This window comes from Pezoporus wallicus, unplaced genomic scaffold (assembly GCF_028554395.1).
Source record: "Pezoporus wallicus isolate ANWC-B61680 ecotype Strahan unplaced genomic scaffold, APGP_CSIRO_Pwel_v1 contig_593, whole genome shotgun sequence".
NCBI classification, from domain to species: Eukaryota; Metazoa; Chordata; class Aves; order Psittaciformes; family Psittacidae; genus Pezoporus; species Pezoporus wallicus.
Genome location: NW_026642342.1, coordinates 3,989,207 through 4,010,388, shown reverse-complemented (window position 1 = coordinate 4,010,388; position 21,182 = coordinate 3,989,207). Strand labels below are relative to the sequence as shown.

At 37.2% G+C, this 21,182-nt stretch overlaps 1 protein-coding gene across 3 annotated transcripts in view; it reads left to right on the top strand.

Moving 5' to 3' along the window:
- Window positions 1-21,182, top strand: part of VAV3 (vav guanine nucleotide exchange factor 3) — a 157,456-nt gene that overhangs the window by 14,444 nt on the left and 121,830 nt on the right. For all 3 annotated transcript variants that reach the window (XM_057429111.1, XM_057429112.1, XM_057429110.1), the window contains exon 2: window positions 16,581-16,697. In XM_057429111.1, the coding sequence (XP_057285094.1) occupies window positions 16,581-16,697 (117 nt within the window). The remainder of the gene's footprint in view (window positions 1-16,580; window positions 16,698-21,182) is intronic.

Below are 21,182 nucleotides of genomic sequence, written 5' to 3'. Positions count from 1 at the left end.
ACTGGAAGCGCACGCAATGACAAAATACTTCATGGGCTTTTCTGTCAACGTTTGAAAAATTATTTCAGTTGTGTCTACTCCCTTAGTATTAATGATAGTGCACTGGTGGCTGCCTTAGGGTGACTAAAACCTTCTTTGGAGATAGAACTCTTCCAAGAATGAAAAGCAGCAGATAAATGAATGGCAGATGTTTCCTTTTCCTCCCCCTTGCCCCCCAGCTGGCTTTGAAATGGGTATGATTTTTTTTTAATCGTCAAACTTCAAGTTTACAAAACAGTAATGGTCAACAAAATGGAGAAGTGATTTCCACGCAGTTGTTAGGAAGTCCTTGGAATTTCTTATGCATGTTCTTCTATGTCCTTTATTGCATTCAAGAAATTACCACGTTTAGCAGACAGGCTGGGCAGTAACTTGGCTTGCTTTGACAGAAATGGAGATAAGACAACTTGCTTTTTAGTAGTTCTCTGCAGCTGTCCAGAAAAAAATAATCAGAAAAGCTCTCCAGTGGGAAGGCCTACTGGTGTTAAAAGGGGAATTTCATTTGAACTGGAGGATTTAAGACTGATTTTCTGCTCTAGCTCTCTCATGATATTACAGTCATTTTCAGTCTACTTTCAGTAGCAGTCGTGCTAATTGATCTCTTCCCAAAAATGTGCTTTGAACTTATCTCGAAGGTTTTGAAAGTTAAAATTCTGTTGAGGATGAAACTATTTCCTGTTGCTCAGATCTAGTGATGTAAAAAAATGAAGTAAAATAGTCTATTGTTACATTTAGCATTTATTGCTTACGTAGACTGATAGATTCTACCCCTGATATCCAACTGATGATTTTGCTTTATTTTTACGTAATAAATTCCACATAGAGAAATCAACTCTTGACTCTGGTTTTGCTGTTCTAAGTGCCTAGGGTAGACATAGTAAAAAATAACATAGATGGTGGACAGTTTGTTAGTTACCCTGCCATGTTTACAGAGTAATTTTCTCTGTGGATTACAGAGAACAGCCTTCTGCAAACTTTAGTTTGCATTGCTTATTATTGGCAGTGTATACATTTAACAGGCTTTCAGCACATGTGTGGATAACTTCTGTGTCCATGAGTTAGACTGCTGCCCCATGCTGCCCTGAGGAGTCTTTTGAAGCAGGTGGGAAGGCTTGGACAGAGCAACTGTGGGGGGTTTGCCAAAAACACATACAGGTTTGCCTTCCAGTGGGGTGGCCTACGGCTGGTAGCAGATCTCAACACAGGTTTTGGTAGAGCTGTGAGTCATGTTCAGAGGATCAGTCAGTTTGGTCAGTTGTATGTGGCACAGCCTTTATCAGCTGGGGAACAGTGAGTCATAAACTTGTGAGTTTCCATCCTTGGTATAGAAAATACCCAAGCTGCTCTTGTGGTTTCATTTAGAAATAAATGAGCTGTGCATAAGTTAAGTCATTTGGCTGTATATTTCAGATCCCCACTGTATGCTGACTGCTGGTATTTTTCACATATTGAAAAGTAGCATCATATTGCCACAAATGGAAAAATGCTTGTTTCTGAGAAAAGTAAACAGGATCTTAATACAAATATTTCTTGCATAGTATAGCCACAAAACTGCTTGCAAGGGTCTGTTCCGGCTGTTTTCCTGTTTAATCTCCTGCCCTTGTTTAACATGACCTCACTTTCGTCTATTAAAAAAACTTCTGCTGCTGAAAAATTTTTCCTCTCTAGTTGTTCACACTATATTATCTTCTTTCAACAAATGAAACAAGTTTGTCTTTTGCTACAGGGACTCCATGCTGCTATTCTGCTTATGTGATTTAAAGGCAAGAATCAGTCTTGCAGTATTATCATGTCTACTTGTCTGAAAATGGCTCTTATTGCTCCTCCTGTGCTGAGAACCATCTTCACAGAGAGGCAGAGGAAGATCTGTATTTAAAAATTCCCAGTTACTAATTGCATATATATTGATTTTTGTTATTCTTTCTAATCTCCATCTGCTTTGTTGTCTCACCAAGCTTTTGTGTATTTTAGAAGATAGGAACTCATCCAGGATCATATTGTATTTTATTTATATATCATTGTATTTAGCCAAATAATCTATAGAATTAAATAATACCAAACAAATTCAGACATAAAATCTAGGCTTCCTAGACATTCTTGCATCTTGGCTCCAATGTTTGCATTCAATATATTACTTAAAAAACCACCAGTGGCAGTGATGTTCTGTTAGGCAATTCAGTAAACTGACACGTGTTCAGAAGTCTGAAAGTCTGTTTTAGCAGCTGTTTGTATTGCTTTTGTATGTGTTTTTTTGTATAATAGGTTTAAAAAATATTTGCCTACAGCTTGCAGCCAAATGCTTTCATGTCCCTACCTTATGTTGCTATGTTTCCCTTTATGTATGCATCAGTGCCAAAACTAGTAACAGGTTACTGCTCATGCAGTATATTTTTTAGCCATGACAAGAATGACAGCTTTCATAATATTTGGTTTATTCACCATTCAATTGTTTTAGGCTGTGTAATAAAATACTGATTTGTACTCTAGGATTTTAAATGTTTTTCTTCTTTTCATGAATACCCTTCTTATGATACCACACTCATTGTTATGTTTCACTTTGTGAGGTGCCAGATTGTAATCCTTTGAAATACAGTTTTGGACCATTCACTGGCATACTTCAAATGTTACTGTAAGGCAAAGCAACAATATGATTCATCAAATCATATTTGTGACATCAGATTGTCTGTATATAGAGGGGACACTTGAATTTCCATGAGCATGCACTCATTTGCCTCTGCTGAGATGATCACAGCTGTTAATCCATGCTAGTGCAAGTAAGTGTTTATGTGATTTTGATGTATCTCCCAAAGAAATTTGGGTTGTCTTCAATGGTGTGTTTCATTTCAGCAGCTGGGGTGAGTGCAGCCTTTCAGACAGCAAGGACCTATGATGATGTACAGCTGAAACAGTTTATGTCAGGTTTACCTTTTATTGTTCGTCAGCCTTCTTATGGAAGGAAACCTACTGCAGCTTCATCAGAAGTCACCTGATTAAGGTGATTGTGTAAATTAATGTTGCTAATGGTAGAATTTATTCTAAAACTTGCTGATTCCTGCATTATATCAATATTTCACTTCAAATTCCTTAGATAAGAAGGTCACTGAAGAAATGGGGTGGTTTGCCTAACACTGGATGTGTTTAAGAGTGACTCTGTGGAAAACAGTTGTGGGTACAAAGACTTAGCTTCTACCTTTTTAGAGTTGTATTCTAATTGATTTTTCCCTCAGATTTTTTTTTTTAAAGTTGAGAACTATTAGCACATTTGCCTTGTTTATCACAGGAATTGCAGTTGTGGATCAAACTACTGTTTTATCTACTTCCATATCTTGTCATCATCCAGACCAGATTCTTCAGAACAGTAATCTGTTCTGGTAGACGTCTGTGGAGGATGTAGCACCCAAGGGTTTTTGCAAAGTGCATTTTCAGAGGCTTGTTTTACACCCAAAACATTCATTATGCTATTATGTGTTATGTCTTATTATGCTATTGCAGTCTACTGCATAAGCCACAGTGCTTCTGTATTATGTAATTGTGGTCTCCTGTTTTAAAAAGGATGTAATAAAATGAGAAAGGTGCAGAGAAGGGCACAAGAGATTTTCAAAGGTATGAAGCAATAAGGAACAGCTCAATAAAAAAGGTTTTCAGCTTTGGAAAGAGGCACCATAAGGGGAGATTGTAAAAACCCTGGAAAAGAGAAAATTATTTGCTGTCCTTCCCACTGTGGAAACAGAGGGTATCCAATGTAAATAGCAGGTAGCATATTCAAAACAAGCAAGAGGGGATATTTCTTCACTAAACTGACTTAGAAAGTGTGTTCTGCTAGATTGATTGATTTCTCTGTTTATTTATTTAAACAAAACTTCAAATTGTGTATAGTCTATGTCATGGGTTTTAAGCATTTTTGAAAAGCTGTGCCGTTAACACTGCAACTGTTTTTAACTCTTGCTTGAGGTAACATAGTACTACAAATGATTGGGCTAAATAAAATCAGTCTTAGAAGTCATCCAAATAAACTTTTCCTCTGAAAGACTTGTGTATGAAATAAAGCACCAGAGTTCTAGCACATTTTTGTAATTATGGAATAAATGTTATTAAATATTTTTCCTTGCTGTAGGTTGAAATAGATATATTTTTTACTTGAAATATCTAGGTTTCTATAAGAAGTGTGGATCCTGCAGGTCCTGGGATGATCCCATCTGTTTGAGAACATATTCTTGGAAGGGAGGTGTGTGCTGGTTGAAAACATGGTCTATGCAGAGCTGTGTATTCAGATCTCTTTGACAAAACCAATTGTAGTATTGTACCCATCTGATTTCAATACTGCTTTACCTAGTCTCTGTTATCTGGAAGCATGAGACATTTGTGGAGTTGTATTGCCTTAGGCTTCCCATTCTCCTGGTGTGATCAACAAAATCTCCTTAAGGGGTAGATGACTCTGGTATCAAGGTCTCCTGAACTTGTATAAAATTTTTGGGCTGAGCCTAAATGGTAAGAGGGAAGAAAAGCCCTGTGGTTCCCCTCACAGAGCCAGGTGTTTTGGAAAACTGGTTTATGGATGTTTGGGATGGCCTGTCTCATCACAGCCAATTTTATCAGCTACTTAGAAGTTGTTTCATAAACCTCTGGAGTATGAGGCTTGCTGGGGCACTGGAGGGTTTTGCACCAAGTATGGTCTTTTGTCTTTATTTTGGCTGGTGTTGAGCCTGTCTGTTGTTCTTCATTTTCTTTAATATGAGGCAGTGGGAGAGCAAGCCCCTCTTACAAAGTGGGGAGAAAAAATGTGAACTTGTTAAATAGATAAAAGGGTGGAACTGTTTCTCCTTCTGCCAGTTTGACTATTTGGCTGTCAGAGGAGCTCAGCATTTGGTCTGAGCCTTGACTTCACTGAAGACAAATGCAGGTGGAACACCAGGTGCTTGCTCTGTGAATGAAGGTGAGTTTTCTGCCACACACTGGCCTGCATCGTTTTATTTCATTTTACTACTGGGCAGAAAAAGGTGATGTATCTGGTACCTACTGCTCTACTTAAAATTGCATGTGCATATGGGACCAGTAAAGCAATCTCTGAATATGCTTTTAATAGATTACTCATTGTGACTGTGAAATGCTCAGATGCAATATATGTGGTAATAAAGATTGCAGAAGCATTTACCTGTATCAGCCTGATAAGACGGAGCTCCATGAGAGTAAGTGTATGATAAGTTTCAGTAGTTAAAAGAGTTTGTCTTCCTTTCTTGACTTTTGAGATCTGAATTGTATGGCACTCAGTGCATGAAATAATGACATTTGGTGCCAAGTCAATATGTTGAAGCGTCAGAGAATATCACAACATGTAAAAATGTAGACTGTATACTCTGTGACTGCTGAGTTTTAGCTTCCAATCCTGCAAATGTATTGGTGGAGTTTGTTTTTCATTCATGGCTATTGCCACTGGTTTGTGGTTTGTGCTTCTGGACTTAGCTGTTCTACTTACTTGCAATCCTTGAAGTGTTCTCTGAGTATATCAGAAATCCCTGTCCTTGCCACGGAGAGCATGGTCTAATAAATTGCAAACCTGAAGTGACACACCAGCAAAAATAGAACAGTGGATTTTTACAGTAGGTAATTGGAGGACAGCCATATTCATGTTTGGCAATTTGTCAAGAACTGTACTTATATTCTTAAGGTCTTGCTAGAAGTATATTCCATGGTCGGGTCAGGTGTCTTTGCTTCCTCTCAGCTTCTTGTGCCCCTCCTCACTGGCATAGCATGAGAGACTGAAAAGTCCTTGATCAGAGTAAGCAATACTGAGCAACAACTAACACCGGTGTGTTATCAGCATTGTTTTCAGGCTGAAGCTTAAGCACAGTACTGCACCAGCTGCTAGGAAGGAGAAAAATAAGTGCTACAGTTGAACCCAGGACAACTAGTCATATGGTCAAGAAAACATTTAAAAGGCAATGAATCATGTATGTTAACACTAGTGAATGTTAGTAAGAATATTGTTCCTGTTGGAAATCATATACCTAGTACATTATCTATATGATCTGCTGGTAAGAAATAGATGAACATGGGAGTTACTTGGGTTAGGTTCACCTTTAAAAACACTGACTAGCGCTGTGAAGGTATGTTGTTTTCCTTTGGTGTGTTGAATTTCCATGCAGGATTTAGCGTTGACAGCTTTTGAGACTTTTAAAAAGTGCTTAGAAGAGAACAAGCCAGTACATGCTAACTTAAATTATCTTAATTCACACTGCAGGCCTTTGTAAAGGAATTGCATAGTTGAGATCCAGGTCTGGCCTTGTAGGGCCTGTTCAGATCAGTAGGGTCGCAGTTTATGCATCAAGGAGATCCAGTTCAAATGATGTATTAAATGGTGCTTGCAGAAACAGTGAAAGGGCTTGTGTTTCTCTAATGGAACTGAAGACAAGTGTGGATCCTTCAGGTGAATTCTGTTCCTTTAGCTTATATGGCAGGGTTTTTTTTTTTTTGCTGCACATCCATAGGGCTCCTTACACCATCAAATTAATTTCCCTTGCATAGTTATAGGCCAAATAAGATTTCTTCTCGTGTTGGTATGCTGACTTGTACAAATCAAGCACAGTCAGATACCAAGATACAGTGGAAGCAACATCTCGGTGTGCCAAAGTAGCAACATGAAACAGATGCATTGGGTGTTCTTTCTCTTTAGCACTGATGTAAAAATCTGTATTTCATACTATATCTGTAAGCTTTTTGTCATAGTTTGAGCGTGGATATGATTTATTGTTCTCTGATAATGAAAACATTGAGTATTAATTTGTTCGAGGCTTCCCATTTATTTTGCTATTTAGGCTTTAGGGTTGCTTCACTGGCCCCCTTGTTTAAATATGTAAAGTAGGCATAGGTTTTGAGGTTTCTCTATCTATAAAATAGTTTAATGCAAGCGCTAATATTTCATCAACTAAGTTAAAATGTGAGTGATGAGAAAACTTATGTTAGTACCAATGACAATATGTCTGGGTAAAAAAAGTCTCTTACAGTGCTGCTTCTTACAGAAGCAGTTTACCATGTCACAATTGTAAACACAATTTGCAGCACATTGACTGCTGCCTTACTTTAAATGGCAGTTTCATAAGTAGTTTTGCCTGAAGCATTTTAACACTGAAATGTCAACACATTTTTCTTGTGCTTGACTTTCATGTTCTCCCACAGTCTAGGAAGTCAAGTCCTTTTTTCCTTTAGTGGTCTTTCTCACTGGATCTTTCTCTGTGTTAGTCTATTTTGAGTTTCTTTTTAAATTTTTCTTTCACCCTGTGTCTGTTGCTTTCCTGTTTCTTTTCCTGTGGTCCTCTTTAATTTCCTTGCTGCTGTCTTCCTCCTATTCTTGTTTTTCTCAGGCAGGACTGATTTCCACATTCCCTTTGTCTTCCTTCTTTTTTTGGATTTGGTTGTAATACACCAAGATCCTTAGTGAAGGACATTTTAGGGATTCAGCTTCAGGATGTAAGACTGATAGGGCTGGTCATTGGGAAAGGTAACTAAGCACAGGAACCCCCTAGCTAATCTGTGTGCTCTGCATACTTAATACTGTGTTCCAGTTGCTGTTCTTTTTGACAAAAGTACTGCAGAGCAGACTGTGAAGTCGTGCTAGCAGGGAGCAAAAGACTACCAAAAAAAATTGCCCTTTGCAAGAGGAAGATGTTCTGAGCTCCCACCCAGGCCTCTTGCCAGTTATACTTGGGGAATTACTGTAGTTGGAGCGCTCATCTGTTTAGCGACTTTTTTGAAATGCTCTCTTTTCTGTGCTTTTCTGAAATGATCTCTTAATTTTCATCTTGTAATGAGTAAAGATAAAAGGTTTCTTGCTTCTTCTGACAGCCTAGTGACTCCTGATGCGCCTGGTAGGATGAGGAAGGTGCTTGCCGGACGTGTTTCAGTGATCATTGAGTAGAAGTTGCAGTTTCATGGCTTGTAGGAGCGCTTAAGAAACACAGAATTCAAATGCTTCTTTATCCTCACTTGCTTAACCAGTGCTCTAGTGCCAGCATAGTCAAGGAGATAGTCAGGAATGCATAACAAGTCAGGAGCTTTATTTTCCCCCCGTTGCCCTCTGTTCACTGGTATCAGTACTAAAAAGCTGAGCATCCTTTGTTCTTCCTAAGCTTTTTCTCAAGTTTCAATTTCCATTTTCTGTCTTTGAAGCGCAGAGAAGAGCAAATATATATAAACAAACCTTCCTACTCAAGCCATAATGCAGTAGACACAATTGAATAGTAGTCAGTGAGGAATTTTAAGAAGAGCTTTTTGAATATTTAATTCCTATAGTAACAGAGCAATTAAAGAACATGCTATTAATATTCATATGGTGTTAGCAGTGGTTCAAAGGAATTTAATATGTTTTACAGTTCATAGAGCATCCTATGCGTTGTGTAGGCCTTCAAAGAATGACCACATCTAGTGGGCTAATAAAAGTCCAGATCTCCCTAGCTATTTTTAATTCTTTGAATTAAGGAATGTCTTTTGTTCTTTGCATAGCACACTTCTCAGCAAAACTCCTTGCAGTTATGTGATGGTACTAGTCTTGTGTGTTTTGTTACCCAAAAACGGTTCTTAAGTGACTATGCAAAGAGCTAAGGCATTGACTGTAAACTGCTGAGATGTTAATAATGAGCCTGCCTCTTCCAGAACTTAGTATGATGTCTCTTTCATCTTTATTAGTGTATCTGCTTTGTAACCTGTTAGAGAGCAAAGCTTAGGAGGTATTTAATATTTGGCTTGATTGCTGCTGCTTAGATCTTTAAAAATATTGATCATCTAAGTGATAGAGATGGTTCACAGAACAAGAGGCCACCAGCAGAAACTAAAACTGAATTTCTTTGTTTTGAGGGATATATTCTTCCTGTGCACCCTAGTTTCTTTCAAAAATGTAATTTGAAAGTTAATATGTTTCATCTAAAGAGTGAGGAGAAGTAATGGTTGCTTGTGGTGTTGTGACACTTAAAACCCCCAAAAAGATCTCTGCAGACAGCCTTGTATGTTTAACTTGCTTACTGATAATAAGAGCACTCATCCTCTTGCTTTGACTTGGTCTCTAAATTCATTACGGCGCTTTTGCATTGCCTACCCTCAGTAAGACTGGATTTAAAGATCTTTACAAGAAAAGTGACACACACAGAGGCAACAGAAATGTTAAAACTTACGCTCTTGACTCTTTCCCTTCTTGCTGGCTTAGGAAAATATGTTAATAGATGTTGAATTAAGACTTCATCAGCAGGTCTGTACTTCATTCACTTAGAAACTGTTACAACTATATTTTACTGCATATAGTGATAATTACTCTGTTGGCAGAGCAGAACTAATCTAATCTGCTTTGGCTGCTGAAATTCGTGAAGGAGCCAGGAATGATTTCTCTGTTGAATTGTTAACCCTGAGTGTACAATACTGTCAGTACCGCAATGGGCCCTTGCTTGGTCTGAGTACCTAGTAATTTGGTTTTAATGGACATAAAGATACTAAAACAAAAAATAAACATGTAATCTAATAGAAGTATAACATCCTCCTGTTTTGGTATGTACTCTTTTGGGATTGATTTGTCTGAGATGTCATGCACTGGGGAGCAGTCCAGCCTGGTTTACGGAAATGAGCCCTTGGTATATAGGAGCAGCTGTAAGTACCTAACATTCTTCCTTTATTGGGTGTGGCTGAAAGAATTTAAAGGAAGCTAGACATTTCCTGTGCGCACATATTATGTAAGAGCTGGTGAAACCCTAGGGTCTGTCCCTCTAGTTACTGTTGCTTTTTTATGCATATAGGATAAAGGTACAATTTAGGTCTTTCTGCTATGTAGCTTTGCTGTAGTCACAGTATCTTGACTTCATGGCTAGAAGAGGTAATGGTGCTGTTTGGCCACAGTAGCAGTCTCTTTCTTGGATTTGGACTTGGCAGGATTCAAGCAGCATTAGTATGGAAGTTATGTTACTCCTATCAACACAGATTTTGCAATTCTGAAACAAGCAAGAAGAGAAAAATCTTCAACCCTCAGAGCATTAACCAACTTCCTTGAAGGAAATATTTAGGAGACAAGTTCTGTTTCAGTGCTTTCTTTCACTGAAACAACTTGCACATATCAATAGTGGTGACAAAATGTAGAAAAGCAATTCTTCCAGTTAAATCCACTATGGCAGTGTTCACATTTCTTCTCACACTCAAGAGATATAACTGCATTACTTTCCTTTTTATATATATATTCTCAAGAACAGAGTGGAAATCAAAATGAAATACTCCCAGCTAATCTGTTCTCATCAGCATCCCAGAAATGGACAGGAAAGGTCAGGACTCCACGTTTTGCAGTAAGCGCTGATGTTTAGGAAGAGCATGTAGGTGTTATGGCAGTGATCTGTTCTTCTGCCTTCTGTTCTGGTGTAATTTTCTAAGACCATAAATAACTAATAAAGAAGTCTCCCATTGTCACAAGTCTGTATGTGCCTTCTTGCATGTAACATCAGTATTTCACAAATTAAAAAGAAAGTGAGTGTGACTTCTGAGATGCATAAATTGAAGCCAGATTTGATAATCTGATTATTTTCCTTTTACATACTTGTTTTGAATGTCTGGCCTTTCCTTGATTATTTTTGTCATAAAATGCTTGCTGTTATATAAAATCCCACCATTTTCTTTTTATGCCTGTAAGGCTGTTTAAAGACTAGGCAAAGACAAATAGCTGCAGCTGTGTAGTTTAGAAAGTAGTGCAATTTAGAAAAGGAATAGAAGAGGAAGATTTCTGGAACTGTTTTGATTGATGTGCCTTGTTTCTCCCACAAGAGGCGAAGCGGATTTAGTGGGCAATTGGCTGAACAAAGTCCTCTTTTTTTTTTTTCCCCTATGTTTTTACTCTTTCATCATAGCTTCCAAGTGATGTGGCTAGGAGTGACTGGCCTCAGTTCTTGTGCAGTTACTGGGAAGCTCCTGAAGTCTCTGCTGGGCTATGAATGCAACAGGCAAAAATGCCTGGGAAGTATGATGATGAAGGAATGGGTATACAATGTCAGTAAAAGCAAATCATACTGAGGGAACAAGAACACCTTCCCTGACATAGTGACAGTGATTCATATTGTTTTTAATACCCCTTTATAGCTTGGCATCTATTTAGACTATCTCAGGTGTTCAGTGTGTTCTCTGGTTTGTCCTAAATGCCGAATGATTGTGTGTTGATGCAGATACAAAGACCAGGAAACTGCCAGATACCCAAGTGTTCTTCCTTGCTTGTGACTAAACAACCATAATAAAAAAGGATGTTGAGGTTAAAATAAATACAAATAGCTGGTTTATTCCATGATGATAATAAGAAAAAGTAAGTTGAAAGTGGATTAAAACTCTGTCTTTCCTAAATACCTGTTTTTTCTTGGCCTTTCAGTTTTCACTTGCTTGACTGGAGTTGCTATACTAGAATTTCATATAAATGTCTCATGGCAGAATTTGATCTTTAGAGCTCTTTGTATTGATCTCTGAACACCCTTAGCAGTGCTTTTAGTACAAAAGATACATCTAGATACTGCATATTAGTCTGTACCAAACAGACCTTTATTCCATTGAAGTAATTCAATGCTAAAACATTTTCTGAGAAATACTTCTAAGGTTATATGAATAGAGTATATATGAAAATGGTTTTTCTTTTTTTTTTTTCCTTTTGCATTTCATCTTTCACCTCATTAGAGGCCTGGTTAGAGAAATCCTTCTTCCCCGTGGGCAGCTATAGTCCTGTCTGTGCTTTTTGTGTCTAATTAGTAATTTCTATTCAGTACCCTTTGTAAAATATTTCTATACATTTCTGTCAGCACACATAACCATGTACTGTGTTGAAAAACCCGCAAATCAATGTTGCTTTTTGTGTGAAGTGGCAAACGTTATGGTAGAAAACAGCATGCTTTTTCTGTGGAACTTAATATAATTGGGTTTTCTCACTATTTTTCCCTTTAAGTTCAGACAGATGCACTCCCAATTAAATGAAGCATACTTGTTTTAGGTGGTAGGTTTTTTTTTTTCCTTTCAATAAATTTATTTCAATAGATGTTGTGTTAATACTTTTTATAAAATGAAATTCAATGCAGAATGGGCCAGAGGCCACTAAAATTCTAATCTGTTCCAAAAACCATAGTGGTTTATCACAAGAGATTTAGGGTTTCATCAGCTCTGACAATGACAACATTGTTGGTTTGTAGTATGTGTAGCTACTTATGCTCTGAAACATTAAGGTGTTTGAGAAATGTCTTTATAATCTATAGGTATTCATCCTGAAAATGGACCTTGAACCCCAATGGGTTGTAATCTTGTTGATCTGTCTCTGGGTGCTGGGTGTGCTATCCTTTCATGGTACACCTGGAGATGGGTGAAGCACGAGATGTATTTTCCACTAGTGTAAACATTTTTGGACTTGTGGGTTATACTACGCTACTGCAATATTTTTAGTGGTCTGTGTAGTAAGAATTTCAGACTGCCATCTACTAATACTGCCATGTAAGGGTAGGGGGAAAAGGCAGCATTAACTTTTTCAAGAGAAAATTTTCTAGTTAGGTTATTTTTTAAAGAAGAGAAATTGGTTCTTGTGCTGAAAGACAACATTTCCTGTGGAGGAGACATTTGGAGGTTAGACCAAGTTGAGGGATATTTAGATCTCCTTGTTGCATCTCTGAGAACTGAGTATCCAACTGCTCTTTATGCCTTTAATGATCTCCCTTGTGGTGTACCAAAGTGTAATGTTTTACTTTGAAAAAGAAACACAATAATGTAGTTGGTTTCCAAATATCCTGAGGACTGTACTTACTAATGAGAGACTGCAGACTAATGGTGCCTTTTTGTTATTGCCAGAGAGGAGGATTGTCTTTTATGGAACTTCCTAGATTTCAGGTGTGTGCTCTTTTTTAATTTGAAGGTTTCTCTTACAAATTTGTACTTCCTCATGCTATAACCACAATGATGAAAATCTTTGGTTGCATTGAGAAAATTGTTTCTGTAGATGATTACAATATGAAGTTTTGGAAATATTTCTGAAAGTTTTCTTGGGAATGTAATCAAATAACTTCTCCAAAACATGAGTAGCATATAATGAGGTGGTCGGGGTTTTTTGTTTGTTAGTTTGGTTTTGTTTTTTGTCATTTGGTCATATATTTTATTGCCAAATGAGTGCATATAAATGTGAAAGTATTTTCAGTTTTAGTAGTCTCACAGTTTTATCCTTGCAACTAGTGTGGTTAGCTTAATAGTTTAATAATGAGCCTTTCATTTTACAAGAGAAAATTGATGGATACCAAAACATTAGATGTCCAACTAAACTCACTAAGCAGTCTTTGAACTCGTGGGGGTTTAGAGTGTTTTGTCAGGAGGCCTTTTCCACAAAAGGCACTGCTCATTGATGATGTCCCGTATCATGTGCAAGTAGTTTTGGCAAATGCTTGTCTATGGTTTCTAGAATCTACAAAAAAATGCAATATAAGTGCTCTATTGTCATATGGCTATTGAATATGAGATTATAATTATGTCAGGCCTCTTTAACATATGATACATGTTAAGTGCACTTTGTTGCTTAATGAGTTAGCGAGTATTTAAAGAAAGAAAAAAGGGGTGGGAGGATGGGAGATTAGATTCTTTTTTCGTCTGTCTGTTAGCATATTCCAAAGAAATTAATTTACAACTCACAGTGTAGGCACTTTAACATTTCCTTTGAAACATGTGTGCTAAGAGAAACCTAATTTCTTGTTAATACTCTTTCCCATTTATTTGCCTAAAATTTGTACTAATTTAAACATAAAAGGCTGATGTCACAAAATTCTCTCCAAATTTGAAGTAACCAGTAAATCTTCTTGACTAAATGCTGCCATCTTTTTTGTAGGAGACATCTATTAAGAATAATTGGAAGAATTTCATGGAATGAGAAGCAAAAGAAAACTGTGTGCATAACTGCTAATAGATTAAACAGTTATTTTAGTTGTATTAAGAAGCTGCATGCAACTCCCTGATATGTTCTTTAGCAAATCTAGGTCACATTTTATGCCCATGACAGCTGCTGTCTCTCCCTTAAGTTTTTGCTGTCTTTAGAGATAAACAATGCAGCTGTAAACTTTCTTTGCACTGGCAGGCAAACAAATCTAAGCTCAAAATGTAAATTAAAAATGTAGGTTTTAAAGAAGCGGCTGAATTTTCCAGTGAGTGGAAAAAAAAAATCAGTGGAGGTGGAAATTTCAGTTGAAGAAAGTTAATTGGTGTTCAAGTTGAATTGGTATTCTGCATTGGACCAAGCTGCTGGCCCTTGAAGGCTTTTAAGAAAAACAGTAAAAACAGTGGGGAAAAAAAAAAATCAATTGGAAAACAGTAATCACTCCGTATGTGCCATCCTGTTTTGAAAGCTGCAGAATCCCAAACCAGCCAATCGTTTGATTCTTTCTGCCGGTATCGTGGAGGAAGTGGCATATATGTTTCTCATTTCTTAGTCTTCTAACCTTGTAATTTAGACTTGAAAATTATAATCTTTACAAAACAGAGAAGCTTGTGATTTTGACTAAGCAAGCTAGACTAATTTTTCACATTTCGCCAGGTATAAAAGCAGTCTGGTGTAAATATAGGGTTGTCCTAGAGCAGCCCAGTATATAGCACGGCACTGGCTGCCCCATCTGAGCTGGGAGCATATGCAGTTGGGGGTTTTGGGAGTGGAGGGGGGGTTGAAGGCTACAGCTCTGCCTGGTACATCTGTGGCCCCTTACACTTGATGTGGCAGTTGTCAGTTACAGATGCCTTCCTGTGAGCTACAGCTTGTACAGAGATTGCATTTGTGGTGCTTTGTGATGAGTCTGTTGGCTGTTTTCTTGATGTCAACAACTACTAGAGTTGTCTACTCTTGAAGCTTCTCTTGTTGAATCTGAGCCTCACATGTGCAACCTTTCTCTAAATTGGATCTATCAGGTGCTCTGTCTTTTTTGTGTCTGGCTGGTTAGTTCTATGTAAGACAGGAATTAGGGCTCCCTGTTGAATTGATATTTTGTTCTCTCATGTTGAAGGTGAAGCAGTGACATATTACATCTGAGTGAGCAGTCTGGGTGTTTATTACTTGGTGCTCACAAAGTATGTCTGTGACATTTGGTCAGTATTAAGGAAAAAAAACACTGCTTTTATAAAAAACATTAAATTGGACCATATAGCAATTCTGTGATCTCTCCTAATGTAAATGATCCTCATCCTCATAAATCTGTTATAAGAGGCAGAGGTCTAGCAACTCAGTTTTAATATTGAGTTGCGGTATCAGTACTTTCAAAATGCATATCCAAATCACAGTGCTGGGTAATTTGTTGTTTATAAATGTCATGTTTGCTTTTGTGCTGTACTGCATAGTGGGTTGTAAGACTCCTGAACAGCACCTTTATGGAGCTAGTGTCTTCATAAGGTACTAGTACCCTACATTGCTAATCATTATCCAGAGTGGATATTGTGCCTTTTAGCTATGCCTCTAGTTATTGCAATGCTATTAATAGGTATTGTCTTTTGTACTGGTGAGGTATTTATTTATTTATTTTTAATAAACATCTACAGGAAAATGCATTAAAATTCTTGTAAGGAGAGCACTATGGCAGAAGCTTTGTGCTTTTCAAGACTTGGATGATCAGTGATTTATGTGGATAAATTCAAGTGAAGGTTAACTTTTGTACTTTGATTCAGTACAGAAATCAAGGTGGCTTGGGAATCTTTAATCTCCACTAGATAAGTTGTAAATGATTTCTTGATTGCGTATATCATCTGCTCTCGTGCTCCAGATGGAGAATATGTATTTGTAATGTCTTTAGTGTGTTAAAATAGTCCATATGTGTTCATTAAGCGTTCAGTCTAGACTTTTATGTTAAGAGCTTGATGTATGAAGAGTAACTTTCTCACCTTAATATTTATTTATTTATATAATATTATTTAGTGTTTATTAGTTTTGCTCTACACTGTCTGTAGAGACCTGAAAAGTAAGTTTGTATTTAGAATAAATTTTATCTAGTAGCATATTGTCATTTGTCATAGGATCATTGAACAATTTGAGTTGGAAGAGACCTCAAAGCTCATCCAATTCCACACCCCCTGCCATGGGCAGGGACACCTTCCACTGGACCAGGTTGCTTCAAGCCCCACCCAACCTGGCCTTGAACGCTGCCAAGGACTGGGCAGCCGCAACTTCCCAATAACCTCCTTTCTTACTGTTTATGTCAAAAGAGAGAAAATAGTTTCTGTTCACAAAGTGTCTACTCAGAATTTGGTTAATGCTTTTGAATCTGAAGGTAACTTTTATGGCTGAATTAGAACCTGTGGAAGATCATACCATAGTGAAAGTGATGACTTGCAAATAATTGCATGGGTGGATATTCATTACCAAAAGAGAACACAAGTTGTTAACGGACAGTTGATATTTAGTATCAGTGACTATTTGTTACAAAAGCAAGCATACAAGTCGCTAATGACACTTGATACTTTGTACCAGTGAATATTTGTTACCAAAGGGAGTGTACATGTTGCTAGTTGATACTTCATGCTTAGTATTTCTGTTTTCTTTCCCGTAGTTTCTTTGCTTGAAGAATATAAGGACTTTTCTTTCGGCATGTTGTGAAATATTTGGGATGAAGAAAAGTGAACTTTTTGAAGCATTTGATTTGTTCGATGTGAGAGATTTTGGGAAGGTAAGGATCTTTTTAATTATATCCTGAGTAATGCCTGTGCTCTACTGCTTGAGTGCTTTAGAACTCCACTTGGTATATGTGGTGTAGGAGTTAAGAAGTTGTGAGTAATTGAGGGCAGAGAAATATCCCTGGTAGGAAAGCTCTGAAGGTGTGAAAAGCATTAAATTAACCCCCCCCCCCCAAATGCCCCAGAACCAAAACCAAACAACAAAAAAAACCCAACAAAAAAACCCTACAAACCCCAAACACCTCCCCCCCAAAAAAAACCAACCCAGACTGAAACATGCTGAGTTAAAGATACATGAAATGTGTGAAGATGGGCAAGTGCTGTCTAGTGGAATAATTTTTTACATAAATAGTGGGGAATCGGGAGTACTGGGCCTACACAATGCCCATATGTCACAGAACAATTGGCATATGGCACAGAACAATTTTCCATAGTCTCAAGTGCTCAGAATTCACCTATGTAAATTTAGCCCTTGTAAGTTTTCTTTTTTTTGGCAGTTAGGTTTAAAATCTGATGGTTTTTCTAACCTGCTGTAAAGCTCATACATAGCTATGGTGGGTTAATGTGACTACCCTCATTTACACAGCCTGAAATATATTCTGTAAGTCTGTGATTAGTTATTCTGCATGTAAAAGCTTTTTCCAGTTCATTGTTCACAACCTCCTACATACCTGTTTGATCTGTCATTGCCAGCATATATTCAGTTCTGCTTTGGTTTCTGCTTTTGAGTCATAGGGTATCATTACTCTAATTTCACAGGAGAGGTCTAAAAATTACCTGAAGTAGCACCAAAAATATTGACTTATTCAAATTTAGTGTATTTCAAGCATTATTGCTTTTTAAAAGAGATCATAATTTTACTATCAAATTTTTATGTGCTGCTCTTTTTACAAGTAGGCATAGAGGTAAAGATGATGTAAGAGTGGAAGCATGAATCAGGGCTACAGTATGACTATTTGGAATGGTTCAGTGATTACTGTTAACCAAAATGTCTAATTATTTTTCTGAACCTTTTGTCTGGTTTTAAGTCCCTTTGAGTATATAATTAGACAATTAAATCCACTTGTTCTTTAGTCATGCTGAACATGTTTTGTCCTTATATAAATTACACTTAAGATAAAGCTTTTGTTAAAATGTGACTTTTTTTTTTGCAAATGCACTGTATTGCTTATTAAAAATGAGATTTTATTTTGTTTTGTGCAAATAGCAGAGGAATTAAAATTGTTGGTTTTGACATTTTTGGTGCAGTAGAAATGTCTTACTTATGGTGTCCCTTATTTAATCATGTATCTTAAGATATGTGACCTTAGTAAACTCGCGTATCTTAATGCTTGCTTCAGATCTTTAAGACCTGTCCTAATGCATAGAATTTTTAAACAGTTGTATCTTCTAGTTAGTTGCTGAGAGTTTCAAACTGTGTGCCACATAACCATAACCAGCTTGTTTAATACAGTCTAGTTTTGAAGTCTTTTGCAGTGTGAATCATTATTGCAGCATCACTGAATACCCAGTAAACAAGTTCAGAATTAAAGCTGAATTGAATCTAACAAATGTTTCTGGCACTTTTTAATTGTCATTTTAACAAAATTTATTTTGGAATACAATTTCATGTATGTAGAATTATTGGCTTTAAAAACCCCAAGCATTTTCCATTCATGATATTAGTATTACTTTTACTCTTCCAAAGTAAAGTTGAATGCAGAGATTTTATTTTTTTGGCCATGCTTGTTGCCACAATATAGCAGGAATATACTGATTATTCCTGGTGATGGTATTTGAGTGCTAGCAATGGTGATAGTCCTTGTAAGCAAAAGTTTCTCTAGTCTTGGACACTTTAGTGGCCTTTGTCACCTTTCTTGGAAAGCTACCAAGTAAAAACGTGGTGACAAACTTGAATGAGACTTGTGTGTGGGCTCCTTTAATGCAGCTAACTATGTGCATAGTAACATCTGCTTGTGCAGAGGTGGAGGTGCTAGATTGAACAAGCCCGTGCAATCATTGCAATAGCTGTGTTTGGCATGGTTTTAGGTGCATAATGGCTCTGCTATTCAGCTGTTTCCACTGCGTGCTTATGTGGAAGCTTGCCACACACAAGTGGAGGTAGCAATATACTGTATTTAGATGGGCTGATCTGTATATTTTACTAGCCTCTGCAAATGAGTAGTTAAGCTTCCAAGCAGTTGGTCAAGTTGATGGCATTAAGATAGTGGAGGGGAAAATTACAACTTGATTAAAATGTATGGTCAGACCTGAGTTAATTCTGTAGTTTTAAGTATACTGTTTGTGTATCTGTAAAGTGGCATGGGTTTTAAATTGCTATCTGATAATGTACTTTGGAAATTCTGCTTGCTAGTAGCAGCAGTGAGAAAAAGCTTGTATTTTTCAAGTTGATATTTGCTTGGCAACTTCCCCCCCACCTTTTTTTATTCCTAAGAATAACAACCTTAATGTAGTCCTGAATCTCCAGTGTTCTTGAATTGAAATTGCTTATATGCAAAAGGCCAAAAAACAAGTGCTGAAGATTTTTCCTGCTACTGCAACCAAGTCATTCTGCTATTTCTGAGAGTTCTGTGAATTGCATTCCTTAATACAAAATATGAATGATCTTAAATTGATTTTAAGCACATACAAAAAACATGATAAGGTTTAGAAATGCTCTGTTTTCCAGTTGTTGACCAAATAGGTGATGGAATGATCTACAGCCTCTAACACATTTGAATGTCCTGAAAGTTGTCTTGGGATGTCAGCAGTTGGCGACTGCTCATTAGTGGTGAGATGTAAATAAACTGTAACTGGAATGACTCCATAAGCCTTATGTATTTGGTACTTTTAAATGCTTTAGTTGAATTTATGAAGAAATGATTACTGAATTTGTCATCATATGATGGAGTATTCTGCTTAATATAACAAATTTCAGTGACTTTTAAGCATGCTAATGGAGGGAACTGCAGCAATATGTAAATGAACAATGAGCCTTCAAGGAGATAAGATTGACAGGAAAAATGAGATGAGAGACCTGGTGATGGAAACTGTCATTCTGATGTTTTTCATTGCTGAAGAAAATGGCAGCAAACCCCTGTGTCTCATAGAAGTAGCAGCTGTATGCTGCCTGTAGAATTTTAAGACTTTTGACGGCCTTGTGAAATACTCATTACAAAATGTTTGCTGTAATGGTGGAACTTACATTTTATAGCTAGGTCTAAATGAGCTGTTTTCAGATGCTTTGACGTAATGTATGAAAATGTGACTTGAACTTTGTGCTCCACTATGCAGAGACTCTTTGATCTTTCTGTGATCGGAGGAAAAAGAAGGGTGTATATGGTGGGGATAGGGATCAGGCATGAAGCTTAAGAGGCAACATGTAAATAGTCAGAGAATATGTAAAGAAACAGGAAAGCAGGTAACCTCATGAGTATGTTTTTTTTTAGTGTCTATTTTCTGTATGAATATTGATATCAGCTGTTACAAGATGAGGTTTTTCTTCCATTTCATGTATAACAGCAATGATTTTCTTATTTTTTAGACTGACTGTGCTTAAAAAAAGAGGGGCTGCATTATACAGAAATAGGAGGATTCTTAAATTATACTTTCTAAAATGACATAAAACTTGTGTTTTCCTGGGGTTCTACAGTATTCACCCATTCTCAGTCACCTTTCTATCAGTAAATTTCATTGTTGCTGCATTAAGCTCCTGACAAAGCATGAAATGCCCTCCCACGCCCACGAGGTGCCAGACAGTGTTTTCATTATGAATTCCATGCTGGAGAGTCATTTTTCACTACCACAGGGTTGTCAGGTTCTTCCTTTCTACCTGTGTGCCAGAATCAACAAGTAATGTTGATACTTGCTCTTTCAGCTCTCTGAGCCCTGCACAGTCCTCAACAGCAGCCTTTGCTGTTTGGTACACCACAACAAATTGTTGCTATCCCTATTCTCTGAAGGAAGTTTGCAACTAATGTGTTGCAGAAATGGGAGTCTGAGGATTAGTACTAGCACATGTTGATGTTGACAGATGCTCCCTGGCCTCAGAGCTGGGTTTGAGGTCTCATGGGGGAAAATAGTGTCCAGATATTGTCAGAGAAAGAACTTTGTGTACTCTGCTTTTAAATATTCTAAGCAACATATAACTAAACACAGTGGGTTTTTTATGACATAACTGATCTAACATGAACACAACCATAAACTCTTCTAGTAGAGATCTTGCAATAGATGTTCTAGAAATAACATAAAGCAATCCTGATTATAAAAGGGGGGTGGGGATGAGGGATGATCAAATATCAACTACTACCAATCTAACAAATACCCAATTGTTTAAAAGCATATACCATAATGTCTAATGTAGCTAACTATCCAGTTGCACTTAAAAGGCTAATTTATGTAAAAGCAAGAAACTGCTGTGAAAACATTGAATGCGTATACTAAGGTCATGAATTTTGTTGATCATTTTAGTCACTCCCTTAGTGTAAAGGAAATCCAGG